The sequence below is a fragment of the Agelaius tricolor genome, unplaced genomic scaffold (genome assembly GCF_023055355.1).
Source record: "Agelaius tricolor isolate 1412-34295 unplaced genomic scaffold, bAgeTri1.0.p SCAF_5, whole genome shotgun sequence".
Taxonomy (NCBI): domain Eukaryota; kingdom Metazoa; phylum Chordata; class Aves; order Passeriformes; family Icteridae; genus Agelaius; species Agelaius tricolor.
This window is the reverse complement of record NW_027269265.1, coordinates 14663369-14678772: the sequence shown is the minus strand read 5'-3', so window position 1 is coordinate 14678772 and position 15404 is coordinate 14663369. Positions and strand designations below refer to the sequence as shown.

General features: G+C 44.2%; 1 protein-coding gene across 2 annotated transcripts in view; it reads left to right on the top strand.

Moving 5' to 3' along the window:
• The first annotated feature begins 351 nt into the window (after positions 1-351).
• Positions 352-15404, top strand: part of CUNH14orf132 (chromosome unknown C14orf132 homolog) — a 41121-nt gene continuing 26068 nt past the window's right edge. Inside the window, exon 1 of one of the 2 annotated variants that reach the window (XM_071426538.1) lies at positions 352-622. In XM_071426538.1, the coding sequence (XP_071282639.1) occupies positions 596-622 (27 nt within the window). In that variant the 5' untranslated portion in view covers positions 352-595. Of the gene's footprint in view, positions 626-15404 lie in introns of both variants that reach the window. The other variant, XM_071426537.1, reaches the window with a different exon arrangement.

Genomic DNA, 15404 nt, shown 5'->3' with positions numbered 1-15404 from the left:
CAGAGGAGCTGCACACGCCGCCAGAGCCGAGCCGAGCCGAGCCGTATCTGCCCCTCGCCGCTTTGTCCCCCCTCGCTTCGCTCCCCAGCACTGCCCCGCCATGGGCCCCCCGGCCGTGCCCGCGCCCCCAGGCTCGGTACGCAGCCGTTCCGCGTAGGCAAACAGCCCCAGGGGCCGAGGGGCTCCTGCCGGCCCGGGCTGGCCCCGCCGCGGGGCTCCGGGGCCACCGCGGGGGCTGCCGGCCGTGAGGGGAGCGGGGCCGAGCGCGGCCGCCCCACAGGTGCCGCCGGGCGGAGCCGCGCCGGCCTCCCCCCGCCGCGGGGGCGGGCCCGGCCCAGCCCAGCGCGGGGGCCGGGTCGCCGCCGCCCCCGCCCCCTGCCGAGCCAGCCGCGCCGGGCCGGGCCGTGCCGGGCCGTGCCGGGAGCCGCCGGAGCTGGAACTGGTACCGGTGTCGGCTCCGCTGCCGCGGCCGCGCCCGCCGCTGCTGGGGGAGGCGGTGCCCTCGCCGCGCCCCCGCGCCCCGCCCGCCCCCGGCAGCAGCAGCAGCGGCAGCGGCAGCCTCAGCACCTCCGCCAGCAGCTCCAGCAGCAGCACCATGGACCTCTCCTTCATGGCCGCGCAGGTGGTGCGCGACGGTGGCACGGGACGGGATGGGATGGGACAGGAGCCGGGCGGGGGCGGCGGGCGCGCATCCCCTCCTCTGCTTTCCGCTCCGGTCCCCTCTACTCCAAAGTTGCGGCGGCGCGGGTGTAAACCTGAGCGGCCCCGTGCCTTGGGGAAGGGGCGAGGAGGAGGGAAAAAAGGGAGAAAATGAGGCGGCTTAGCGCTGCTGAGGAGAAGTTGGCGGCGCAGCTCGGGGCGCAGCACCTGTTAGCGGCCGGCGGCGGGCCCAGCCCGGCTGCCGCTCCCCGCCCGCCTCCGGGGCGCTGCCAGCGGGCTGGCCGAGGCGAGGAATCATCTCTCCATCCTCCCAGACTGGCTGTAAATGGAAATCGGAGAGGCGATTTTTCCGTTCTTTTTCCCCGTTCCGTACTGCGACTGTATGTGCAGCTGTGGTTTTGGGTTTTTTTAAGTTGTTGTCTAGGCATACGGAATCCAGCTTGGCGTGTATAGAAATACTCGTCTGTTCGCATGAACAATTTTTTTTAATTGCAGCTTAGTTCTGATTCCAGCTCGAGGCATGATTGTGGGTGTTGGTGTTCAATGTACTCATGCTTGATATGCACAGAAGTATGTACTGGCTATAAGCCACCCAAAGCCAAAAATCATCATGGTGAATCCAGGTGAATTGGGTATTTAACAGAAAGTGCTGTGCTTGAGACAAAGCCACACTCACTGACCATCCATTACCTTTTCCAGGTTACATTCTTCTATTCATGTGGCTACCTAAGTGTAATTGGCCTTTTTCAAGAATAATTTGGCTCCAGGTTTCTGATTTTGCCAAAAAGCATCACCCACCATTGAGAGGGGGAGTAGGGGTCAGGAAAGCCTTTCTGCGCTGTTGCTGCCTGAGTGCTGACTTCAGCTGGAGGTGTTTGTTAGAAGCCAAATCTAATCCCTGAGCTGTTGTTCTGTTTCATTAATGCAATGGCTGTTTTGTCTTGTTCTCTTCCTAAAGTCCACCTCTGAGAGGGTGTCAGGCTCTGCCTTTCTGAAGTTGGCTGTCCAAGCATCTCTTCCCTTTGGATGTGTTTCTAAGAATTTTTTTTAAGGAAAACCACAGTAGGGAGAAAGCATAATTTCTATTGATACGAGATCTTCCTGGTAACTGGAGTATTCCAAAGAAATTTTGCAGGTGTCAGATCATTTTCCTATGGTCCTTCTCAGCATAGTCAGTGAGCTCCCTGTGTCCATCTTTTGTTCCCTAAGCACTGAGCTGAAGGGGAATGCCCCCATAGCACAGAAGCAGAGGTGCAGCACACAGCAGCAGGTTTTTACCCATAATCAGAGTGGAGTGTGCCAAAGTGCTGCCCATTCTCTTTTTAATACTCTCCCTTATTCTTGTTGTCCCATATTCTACATAACTTCTGTGCTAATTCTGTGTTGGAAGAGTCACAATGCACTGTTGCTTTGCTTCTCTCAACAGTTCCCAATGCAAATGTGTCTTACACTTCCAAAGGTTATTAATGCAACAGTTTACAGTGAAACCTGCTTTTCTCCCTGATCCTTTGGGGTTAATTTGTTGTTTTCCTTTGTCACAAGAAGTGTGAATTGATAGTTTTTGTTTCAGTGTGAGGTGAAGGCAAGGCAAAACACCTCAGGAAGAAAGGCTGGAATACCTTGGAGCTGTGTGGGTCAAAGCCCTTTGGGTGGTGAGGATGGTGGGAAGCAGTCAGGGCTGTCAGATCTCTCCCAGAGGGGCACAGGGCTCAGTGGGTCTGCACAGCACAGGGCATATGGGGAATTCCTCCAGGGGGTATTTGTGTAATTATTAACCTATGATGAGCTGTAGGAGAGGATTTCCTGGGCTCCTTTTCTACTGAAGAAAATGAATCAAGTTCTTAGGTCGCTGTGTACAGCAGAGGCTGCAGTTACCCCTGTTACTCCCCATCACAGGCCTCTTGTACCTTTCTGAACTGTCAGCCCTTTCCATTCCTGTCACCATGGTGACATTTAACCCTCAGTGTAACACTCCTTTAATTTAAGTATTACTTTTCTTCAACTCTCTTTTCACTGCTATATCTTTTTGGGTTTTTTGTTTGAATCATTTCTGTAGCATCTCTGGTGGTGTAGTCCAGTGAGATATCTTCAATAACAAATGAGTGAGAACACAAGAGAATTATTGGCTTCTACTTCCTGCTCATAATCACCTTTAAAGATACTCTGCTATTGCTCCCATTATCACCCACCTGCAGCAAGTATTACATTTTACCTGATGAATACCAGACATATTAATATTTTGTAGAAAAGTAGGTAATACCTAAACTGACATGCTTAAAGGCATACAAGCAATAGTTATTTCTCAAGTTTGTTTATTTTTACAGGATACTGAAGACTATTTATGTTCCTCTAAATTGCTTTCATGTTTTCACACCTTTGCACTGCTCATTTTGGACTCAAGTTGGCTTTGCTAGATGTCTTGTGAGACAGCATAAATGACCTGTATGTTAGAGCCCCTCTGATGTAAACACAGAAGCAGAGTGTGTGAAAGTTTGGTCACCACTGGCAGCCTCAGTGATTCTACAGTGTATTATGAACAGTTCAAATCTGACCTCCTCCTAAGTGCAGCTTGAGCAACCACTTGAGCACCTCAGCTCTCTTGTATTTATTAGCTGAGCCATGAAGAACAGCTTTTGACTGCACCTATAAAATCTGTTGTTTAAATGAGCCCTTTTGCATTAGCCCTTTCATCTCCAGTCAGTAGCTGATTGAGCAGGCTTGGGTGTCCTCTGTTCTGCTGGTGCTCTAATTGGCTTTGGTTTAAGATCCCTTGTACTAATGAGCAGGACTCACACCTAGTCAAAGCCTATTATCAGCTGGTCACTGGGTTTCCATTTTAAATCTGTATTTTAGTTAAAGTAATGCTGTACATCTCAAGATGCTGTGCCAGAGATGTTCAGCCACTGCTAAGCTGTATGACAGCCTCATTTCTGTGTTGTTCAGTGATTTGAGAGTGCTCTTGTAGTCTAGGTAACCTCAGAAATAGCCACTTCTCATAGGTAGAGACTTTTGCTTGCAGCATAAAAGCCTGGTTTGGGGAGGTGCTGAGTGCTGCATCCAGGCTAAGAGCACTCCCTGCTTTTGTCAGGGGTTAGGGGGTTGCTGCCAGATGCCCGGGGTGAGCTGCTCCCCACCCTGCTTCTGACAGACCACAATTAATATTGATTTAACAGCCAGCTGGAGGAAAAAATGTTAATGGGAGCAGGGTTGAAATGTCTTCAACATGAAAAAAATAGAAGCTTTTAGTGGGGAAAAAAATGGGAAGACAGAGAAATAAAAAATGATGTCATGGTGTTCAGTATGATCCAAATTGATATGAGCTGGGCAGCACCTGCAGTTATAATGTTACTGATACGTTTTTCAAGATTTATGTTTGCAATTTAATTTTCCTGAAGTGTTTCCTGTATTTTCTGTTTCATATTGAAAATGAAGACTGGATTTCCTTAATTTGCAGTGTTTGGTTGGGTATGTCTCCCTACAGTAAAAATAAAATTTTAGTTGTCAGATAAATGGTCTTTTCTTCTTTTAAGTTTAGAACAGGGAAAAGGTAGCAAGAGCTTTCAGAGTATGGCTATTTTGGTGGATTTTTTTTGAGTAAATCATATGTAGTTCATGATTCCCCATGTTCAAAACCTCTTTGTAAACAGGTTCTGAGGATTTGAAGTACAAGAAGTTGAATTCTTTGTGTATAGTTTAATAATCAAAAGTTATATTTTTATAATCTTTCATTTCAATTAGAGTAATAGGGGTTTGTTTTAAACATGAAAAGTGATACCATGCTTCAGGAGCTAGAGAAACAAATGAGCAAGTTTGGTACAGAAAGCAAAACCATTATAAAATAAAGATAATTTCATTGCTTTTGTGTTCTCTATTACTCTTCTAGGATTTCAGGTCTGGTCAGTGATCATTCAAGTCACTTGAAGCCTTTCATTGCATTGACAGTAATCCAGGTCACCTTTCCCCACAGTAGGGAGGAGGTCATTGCTGTGTCTTAAAGAAACCATATAGTTCCCTATTGGGAGAATAGCAATCCATGCTTCCACATGAAACATACATTATTAAGAGCTATATAACCTCTGAAAAGCCCTGGAATACACAAGATGAACTGAGTTCATGTAGGGTCAATAATATCATGCAAGTTATTTGTGAAAAAATATTATAATAGCAAATTCTACAAACTTTGATTTAAAATATCCTTTCATTTTGACTTATGGAATCACAACATCATTGTCATTATGTCACTTAAAGATTGGAAAACACTTTTAAGATCTGTTTCAGCCATTAATGTAGCACTGCCAAGTCCACCACTAACCCATGTCCTTAACTGCCACATCTGCACATTGATTAACTACCTCCAGGGGTGGTGACTCAACCACTTCCCTGGGTAGCCTGTTCCAACACGTAGCAGCACTATGCATTAAGAAATGTTTCCTAATTTCCAATCTAAACCTCCCTTGTCCCAGCCTGAGGCTGTTTTTAATTTGCCACGTCACTTGTTGCTTGGAGGAAGAGACCATCCTCCCCCTGGCTACAATCTTCTTCCAAGTGGGTGTAGAGAACAATGAGGTTCCCCCAAGCCTCCTATTTCTTCAGGCTCCACATCCCCAGCTCCCTCAGCCACTCCTTATCAGATTTGCTCCAGACCCTTCACCAGCTTTATACTCACATTTTCTAGCTGACATGGACGGCCCATGTGCGTGCTGCAAGGCTGGTGTGTGCACAGAGGGTGTGCTTGGCATTCTTGGACACCCAGCTGCCTGAACAGAGCTGCTGCATTTCCAGAAATCCCAGACATAGGTCCAGTATTCATTAATTCCATTCTAATGAGATTTCTGGATGTTAGAGGATGCACAATTAGGATTTCCTGTACTCTGCTGTATCAGCAAAGAGGAACCAGGGTGTAGGACAATAACTGCATTTGTTTTCCCACTATTTCTTTATCTATTCTCCCTCTCAGGGGTCAAGAGGGATTCAAAGCTTTTATTAGCTGTGTGCTCTTTCTTTCAGCAAGGTAATCTGAATTAAAAAAGAGAGTTTAGATTTGTGGTTTGGGCAGGTTATTCCCACCAGCTCAAAACAGAATCCAGGCTGCTTGCTCAACGTGAGCTGCATGTGTCTGTGTGAGAATCTCTGCTGCCAAGAAAGCTCCAGAGAAGGACAGACCTTTCAGCCATGCTTGCACTTGGGGAGTCTGTCTTTGACAGTGCTAAATGGTGGCCATTTGGAAGCTTTGACATTACTGATGTATGCTTAGGACTGTTTTTTTTCTGTAAAAAGTGGGATCACCAAAAAGCAATCTCTTTGCCAAACCAATGGAGATTTGGGATTAAAAGATGCATAAACAACTCCGTGTCAAAAGCTGCCTTGATTGTAGTCTAAGATCCTTGTCAAAAGCTGCCTTGATTGTAGTCTAAGCCCTAAGACAAAACCTCTTTATCTAAATCATTAAACATTAATAATGTTAGCTAGGAGCTGTAGTCATTCTTTTATATAACCAGTTCAGTGTTCACTTATCTGCATAATAGGGCACTGACCATTACTCTACCAGCTCCACTTTCTTCCAAAGGTTAAAGTCATTTTCTCTGGCATTCTTTGATTCCTCCAGACTGTTTTGACTTATAACAAATAGAATCAAAGCAGGTGTGAGTTTAACTAAAGAGTTGCCAGATGCTTTGGTTCAATCTTAAGTCCTGATGTCTTGCTGTGGAATAGCACAGCCAGAGGGTCCAGCTGTATAATCCAGATGTTGCCAAAATCCTGGTTTGTGTGCAGAAATCAGTGCCCTCATCCAGGATGTTGCCAACAGTTGAGGTGAGAATAATTTTCTTTCTGCTGGCTGCTTGGCACAATTGCATTAGATTTTTATTAGTGTGGGGAACAAGAGGAATCCCTTCACTTTTCTTATCACTGCAGTAACACTGCAGACTACATTTCCAAGTCTTGTATAGTAGAAATTTCTGTTCCAGGAAAGCTTTTGAAAATTCATTGGAGATTTGGGCGTACTGTTTTTATAAAGTGTTGATACTGCACTTTGGAGGAGGCTGTTGTTCCAGGATTCTGCTTGTAATTGCTGTCAAAAGATGTTAAAAGCAGTGATTCCAATCCAGCAAAACACTTAAACATTTACTGCACTTGGAACACGTGTATGTTGTTCCAGTAACATCAGCAGGACTGTCCACTTGCTTAAAATGAGGCATCTTAAAGCCTGGCACCGATGGAGAGAGAATGCTTTGCTATTCATAGAAAAATATCCTAGGAGAGCAAGAGAAAACCTACTGTTGGTCATGTTATTAATTCAGGGAAGCCTGAGGCTAAGTGTTTTGGGAGTGACTGTGCTTTCATCAATTAATGGCATGATTAATTTCTCATAGGAGCTCTTACATGTTGGAAGAGGAGGATGTGGTAGGAGGTGGGTGGTGGGGAAGGGAAAGGAGGATGTGGCTCATGTGGCACACATGTTTGTGCACCTTTGCACACCAAGGGTTAGAAGAAACTGGAAATAATTTGTGTTTCATGTGCTCATTAACTGTGTGACTAATTCTGTAACACAGTTAATATTTTTTGAAATAATTTACAGGGTTTTCAGCAGTCACATGCTAAAAATTTCACAAACAGAGCAGATGTCACGTATTTCCATCTTGTTGAATGTGGAAAGGAGGGTTGTAATATAATAGCAAATAGACATTCACATGTTTTACAGACATAAAGCATTTCACTACTCTTTATTGCAGCAGTAGCTGGTGTCCTGTTGTACACAAATAATAGCTAGAGATGGCAGGTAAGGGGAATGAAGACTGAAGCAGCACTACATTCATGCCAATTGCTTGGTGAGGTGCCTGTTTTTTCTTGAACAGTAAGAACCCAACCCTGTCCTACACTGGGCAATGATTCTCTTGGGAGACACAATGAGAATGGAGTTTCTGGGCAGCAGCTGAATAGCCCAGTTGGGTCCTCAGAATCCATAGGCTGGAAAATCTTAACTGGTTATAGATTGGGGTGGTGGTGGTGGTGTTATCTTGGTTTTCGCTAATTTTGGATGAATTTTTCAATTCATTGATGAGCTGCAAACATGAGGGTGGAAATCCTGGTTTAAGTTTTGTTGAAAATGGAATGGATACTGGCCATTAGGAATCTAGTTTCACCATCTTCCTAAGTTCATTCCCATAACAGACAAAAGCAAAAATCTCCAAATGATTCAAAGGGTTATATAGGATTAAGAAAAGCAGTGATCCTTTGGTGACCATACACCATCAAATTAAATCATTGATAAAATATTAGACCATTCAAATGGAGTGCAGTGATGTGGAAAGCAGAAAATTACAGCAGCAATCCAAGTAAATTCAGCTGTGACCAGCTCTTTTAGTTTGCTATGTCTCTCTGCTGGACATTAGTTTCTTTGGAAGTGTTTTTGTTCATGAATTGCAATTTCTGCCTAAGCTAGTGAGATCTGTTGTAGTCCTCTGTCTGTTGTTTCAGCAGACATCTTGGTTTGATGAGTATAGTATCCTATGCAGAATTACTGTTAACCCTATCCTCTTCTCACAGGGATGATGATTTTTAGAGGTATCTTTTGAAAAACTGATGGCTCTCTTGTAAACATTTTTTTTCCAGCAGATACATGCTGAAGTATGAAAGAAAGATCCTTGAAAATGGATTGTAAACTGATGATAGTTGTGTGGCTTGATCGGTGGCTTGATCTACTTCTTGTGCTGGTTAACATGTCAGGATTGTTCCATTTCCATGGAATGGAAGCCTTTGGCAAACAGGATCCTGACATTTCATATGCAAGTTACGAGCACTTTGGAACAAAAAAAGGGGCAGAATGAAGTGTGTGAACTCCTTGATATCTTTTTTGAAGGTGCTGTGTGGTCAGGGTGTGCAGTCCTGTTGGCTCTGGTGCTGCAGGGAGGGAGGCCTGTCCTTACACTGGGCACTGAATAGGCACAGAAGACATGGCCAGCTGTGACACAAAGACCAGGAGTGCTGAGCACTTACTGACTGTGTTCTTTGCAGTGCTGGCAGGATTACAGGGAGCAGCAGGGTGAAAATCTCTCCCTGTGAGTACAACCATGAGCACACAGCAGCCAGAAGTGGAGCTGTGAGCAGTGCTCACTGCCTGCCTGTTCCCGCTGGCTCACACACACCCACGCAGTGCTCTCAGTCTGTCTCACAGCACCAGGCTTTTGAAATGACACCTACTCTGACACTGACTCTTAAGTCTTAGCTGAATTTTCCACACTCCTGGTAGCTGCCAGAGCCCAAACCTGCCAAGCAGCAGCTAATTAGAAATCATTACTATTACAGTCACTTCAGAAAAGCTCAGCATCTCTATGAAGCAAGCTGCTCGATGCGGGGCCATTTCTTTTTGTTTTACAAAGTGATTGTCTCTAGTGTGGAAATGTTTTAAAAAATAATAATATTAAAAGCTGTTAACCTCAAAAGCTGGTTCTGTTTGTTATAATTTTGTTTGTAAGCTTTTTAAATATTACAAAAGGTGGAACACCCTATGAATGAGCCTGCATTACTAAAACAAAACCAAACTTCCACCGTGGCTTTTTTTTTTCCCTGCCAAAACAGCTGGAAGACAATTTGCAAAATGTGGGATGGTGTGCTGGGTTCTGTGACTGATATAAGAGACCAATACCAGAGTTGCTGCATGGAAAGGAAAAAGACAGCTGTGTCTCTTTGATGTGTAGAGGTTTTCAGGTGTATATTCAGAGAGAAAAAGTAGCAATAGGACTGATGCAGAAACAAAAATATTAAAATTAAAAGTTTTAAAGGATTTCTGAGATGTCAGCTGAACCCAAGGACATGGAGCAGCTGATCTCTTTTAAATATCTAGACCCTAATTAAGTGTATGCCTGAAGTATGTAATTCTCTGAACTTCCCTTCTGCTTAAATGAAGTATATAATTAAATGTCTTGATCATCTGCAATAATTGCCAAAGCATTTTGAGGTGTTATAAAAGATCTTCTTTAAAAGTGAGCTCTACTTGAAATATGTTGGGTTTCTCTTTTGGTCTTTCTACCTTACCCTCCTTGATGCACCACATAAGTTTTTATGGATCTTTCTCAGGGGTTTCCTCACAACTTTCCTCTTGTTTGCCTGTGTAGAATTTTTCCTTCCAACTCAGGTATGCTCTCCTCTTCTTCCTTCATCTCTCATATCCTCCATCCTTACCTTCTATAAATTATTTCAGATGCTATAGTTGCACCAGGTCCAGTCCAAGTCCTACAGAAATCTGAGTTTACTTCTGGAAGATGGGGATGAGAGAGTAAACAATTCTCCTATTCAGGATCAAGAGATCCAAATGCATCAGAGGAGTAATTAAAATGCTGCAATCACTGAAACTGTAAGCAACAGGGCAGAAACTTTCCCAGCTGACTTACTAAAGACAGAAGCCTGTTAGTATGTCTTTACTGGGCTGCAGGTTAGTAAAAATTGATGGTACTTGATATGGAATCTAAATATCAGGAATGGAAATGTCACCTCCTTTGCTCTGTTCTATATTTTGATTGTTCTTCAGCTAGAGCAGAGTAATTTACAATCTCAGTCTGAAAAGTTCTGAATTCTCTTCTAGATGCTAAGCCCAGCATCAGTATCTTGTGCAAAAGATACTGAAAATTCATTCACAAACACTCTTCTTTTTTTGCCTGTGCTATGATATCTTTCCCCTCACTGACCTAGAGGTCACCTTAATTAAATATGTGGCTATTAGCATAAAGGCATGCCAAATGGTTATTCTGTGATAGGATCCAGGCTGTGAAATGGTTCATTCTGTGCTGGTCTCTGAGCACATGACTGAGCATGTGGTGAAACCGTGCAGATGAGCAAGGCGGTGAAATTTGTTGTCAGGGTGGCAGATGTTTTATTCTCCTGGTGTGTTCTCTGGCATTTCTCAAGGACATGAAACAGAAGCAGAAGAAATTGAATTGCTGTGCTTGCTCTCTCCCATGTTCTCCAAGGTAGTTTTGCAACTCATTTCTCCTGTAATCTTATCAAGTGTGAGAAGAGACATGCACCTCCTGACTTCTCTTACAACTGTCCTTTACACTTTCACAGGTAACCTTCTTTACCCAGCCAGCTGTAGTTTTCAGCATGGGTGGTTTTCATGGTGCATATCTTGCTTATCACTTTAGTGTACATAATACCCTTAACAGCACTTTAAAGATTGGCATTTGGATGACTAAATAAACATTGCTGCCTCTAAAACATTTGAATCCCAACCTCTGCTCTGCACGGTGCATGTCTGGAGAAGGAGGGCATGGAGAAGGCAGAGGACAATGTGCTGATGTAAGCTGCAGTCTGGGCTGCCATAATAACAATCCCTTTCTGTGCCTTAAAGCCTTCAGGTGCCAGCATATGCCATGGGTCATGCTGACAAATGAAGGGAACGGGAGCAAGCAAAGGTAGGTTTGGCCAAACTCTGCTGTCTTCCTTGAGGACACAACATTTGAACTGGTGTAGAAGATGCTGGCCAGCTCCCAGAAGCCAGCTCATTGTTTCTGTAACCGTTGGCTTTGGAAATAGCAAAGTCAACTGTTACTAAAAATCTTGAAACTCAGTTCTAGAAAACAATAAATAGGAGAGTCTCTTCTGTAATGACAGTTGGTCTTATTTTGCCACCTGATCTTTGCTGTTAGAAAACTAATCACATAGTCTTACACTCTAGCCTTGCCTAATCAAGGATATAAGTTCATTAATGCAAACAGATTCAAGAATTTCTTGGTGTTAGATTTTTTAATTATTAAAAAATTCAATACCTTGTATTCCCCATGGATTATGATGGTAATTCAACTGGACTCCACCACATCCATGGTATCTTTTTGTACAGAAATATGTAACATTTAGGGTATGGGTGCATCTTCATACTTAGTCGAGAGATCTCAGGGGCACTACAGTATAAGCAGCCATCAGGCATATACTGTAAATTTGTGTGAGACATGATTAGGATGTTGCACCCCAACACTCTGATGATCTGTGGTGCCTCTGCTCTGTCCCACAGGAATGTGGCATGACCAGGGAGGTGAGGGACCATAGGCTAGGCTAGCATGGGCAAGCACACATAGGGTGGCAACCAGAGACAGACAATAGAGCTGAGTCTGTTGCTCACTGTATTTCAGGGTTGTTGTCCAACTGCTGCATCCAGCAGTGACCTGCAACTTAGAAAGTTCAACTTCTAATGTGATTTTTATTCTCATAAACCTCAAAACTTTTCATGAAAAGTGTGAAGTTTCACCTGAAATTAAAGGATACAAAGAGGAAGGTTGGACTGTCCCATGAGGCCACAGAGGAGATAAGGGTCTCAGTGAGCACTTATTCCCAGTTTGGTGCTCTTTAGTGTGGAAGCTCAAACTGGCCATTGGTTGCAGAGGCAAAGCAGCAAATCCTTCTTACTCCACATGTGCAGTCAGGTGGCCCTGCAGGGATGCTCAGAGCATCCCTTGAGTTCTTCCAGATGTTAGTGAAGTTATGGCTTGAAGCTTGTAGCTTTGTCTTTTGGTACTGGATTCATGACTCTCAAGATCTGATTTTTATGTTGTTTTGTCTTGTTGTTTGGTTTTTTTAAACTGTGGTGTCGTTTCCTTCAAAATGAGTCTGGCAGGTGATCTCACAGAAGTTTAGAAAACTAGGACTTTCAGACTCTGGACCATTGCAGTAAAGTCTGGCCAACAAGCAGAACAGGGTGTGCTCTTCCCCAAAAATAAGCAGCATCTTTCTGCATGCTGATTTTGACAGAAACCCTGACATCAGTTTAGGAGTAATAGAGCTCATGTACAACTCTTTGCCTCAGGATCATCTATGCTCCTGTCAGTCCTAGTAGTCATCCTGTTCAGTGCCTGTCTCACAGGAGCAGCAGAGTGGTGACAACAGAGGAGATGCAGCAGCTGTCACACCTATTTACAGTTTCGCAGTCACTGATGTGAGAATAAACAAACATGATATTCCTGCAGTTGCCTTGTTAGCAATTTATTTTTAAAATCAGTCACTTGAAAAATATTGAGGCACAGGTAAAATAGCTCTGTCAGCACTTTCTGTGTGGTTTGCAACCTACTGCTTGACCTGAAAATTTCACTCTGTTTCTGTTAACTTAATAGAGGAGCTAAGGTCAAGGCCACATACTTACCTGGTGAAAGCACACATTTCCTTTCTGAGTGAAGTGGTATCAAGAAGGGATGTGGCTCATCAAATGCAGGAACATGCTGATTCCTGTCTGCTGTTGCCATTGTATTCACTGATTTTATTACCTGCTCAGTAGTGATGAGTAATTCTCACATGTAAGCAAGTGATATTTACTGTAAGAAAGGCCAAGTAAATTCATAGTTGAGCAAACATTTAAAGAAATAACAATTAGAGATTGCTTTCCTATTTTGCTTGAAAATGTGGAGGGGGAAAGAAATTGAAAATATAAACATTTGTCTTGGATATCCAAGAAACAAATGCAGAAGTTCATATTTTCCATCACTGCATCCCCAGAAATGTGGGCATGAAACCTGTTGTATTTAGTCAGTAAATCTTTATTAAGCTAAACAGTGGTTGACAACAGATATATTAAAAAAACCCAGTAAGTCAAGAAAGTTGATAGGATTAAAATCTGTGATCTATTTTGGGGGCTGAAGTGGAACAACCCTGGGTAAACAAAATGAGGGTGAGTCCATAATATCCCATGAAGACACAGCATTTAGGGACATGGATGTTGTGCTTTGGTTTTCCTTTTGTCTCAGCTTTCCTCCTCCTCAAAGCTGTGGAGGGGACCACACAGAAGAAGCATCTCATGGCAGGATCTGAATGCTTGGCTTGGAGATGAGAGCCATCATCCCTTGAGTGCACCAGATTGGTTACATGGTCTGATCAGTGGTAATTGCCCCTCAGCAGCTGTCTCTGGAGAGACACCCCAGCACAGTGGCAGCTACAGAGGGCCTTTGTAATCAGCCTGGCTTGCTGTCAGTGTTCCTAACTGGGACTTACCTATCCCTCTGTTTTTGAAGTGTGTGGGAAACAGTATGGCTGTGTGTGCTTAAAAGCTCAACATGGATGGTGCTTTCAGGGGCCTGACTTCAGAGCTGTGATGAAACATTTTACCCTTCTTTGTTCTTTGTTCATCTCTCTCGCTGCCACCCTGCTTTAATGGGCTGCTGCAGCCTTGCACCTGAGTCACAGCAACACGGGGCAGAGTTTGAGTGTCTGTGCTGCCATCTGACCCTCCTTTGCCATGGTTCTGTGTGATGGTAGTGTTCCTTTTCTGCCTAGTATCAAATAATGTGGGTGCTGATCTCTGAGAACCACTAAGGGTGTATTTATTTATTCATTCAGTAACCTGTATTCTCTGTAGGGTCTCATACCTGGATGTGTATGTCGGTGATGTTAATCTCACTGGTTCAGCATTAGGAGAACTCTGCCTTTCCCTGGAGGTGCCTGACTGTAGCTTCTGAAGCATAACAGTAAGCAGTCAGCATATTTGGCCTTTTTTCTTCCCCTTCCACTTAATTTTTTTCTAATTAATCAGAAAGTAGACTTGCTTTTGTGATCCCTGGAATTACTGGAACCAGTGCTAAAAGCAGCACAATTCCAAGTCATCTTTCAAATGTGATGTGAACTGGTTTTGCTATAGGAGTATTTATTTTATAGACTGTCTAGGCTACATTTATTTTTGTAGGTCAAATTTAACTGTGGCCTGTGCTGCCCAAACCATGCACTGGATTTATGTCATGGGAACCATCAGCAAAAACCTGAATCATCCAGAATTGGATTTTTTTTCTTTTTATTCTATTTTACAGAAGCCACTAGGTAGCATCCACATGTATTTTTTGAAAAACCTGATACATTCTCAAAGAAACAGGCTGATGGGAACAATTGCTGTTAAAAAGCAGGAAGCAAAGCAGCAGTGGGGGCATATGTGCATTCACGTCATGTAAACCTGATGCTGACCAGAGGGAGCCAGCCCTCACCTTCCTCCCTGCCCAGGAAAGCCCCCCAGCAACAGGATGCCACCTGACCCTGTTGCCACACAAGGACAGGGTGAGCCCTGGCCATGGTGCCAGCGTGCAGGAGCAGGTGGCCCCTGTTTGTGAGCCTTGGGCAGAGCGGTGGTCCCGAGGGGCACGTGGGCAAGCAGCACTGGGGGGCTGGCACTGCTTTTCTGCTGCCCATCTGCCACTGCCCATCAGCATGAATGCCCCTGTCTGCCAGAGCAGAAGTGCCTTTCACTGAAGAGCAAAAGGGCAATCCAGGAGAGGGGTGTTTGTGACACATTTGCTGCCAGGTCCGTGACTCTGTGCACTGAGTGCTCGATGCTGAGAGCAGCTGTGAATCATCGGTGGGAATAAACACAGGCTTTGCCTGCATGATATAGGCATGATCCAGATAAGAAACAATGCTGGAAACATTGTGTTACAGCTGGCACATGTGGGACACATACAGCAGAACTGAAAACAAACCAAAAAACCACACAAGAGTCACAAGCAGATGTAAATCTGCTCGCTAATATGTCTTGCAGGCAGTGTCAGGGGTGTTTTGGTGATAGCTGCTTCTGCAGCAGAGCAGGCAGCCTGAGTGCAGTGCCCACAAACTGCTCAGAATCCGTAAGTAAAAGGCAAATTAGCTTTGCACAGACCTGTGGAGAGAAAAATATAAACTGAGGAAATAACAAGCGAGTGATGTGCACTCTGCACTTCACTGAATGCAGAGCAAACTGGAAGTGCAGTGAAGATTTGGAAACTTGAAAATGTTAACCAAAAAAAACA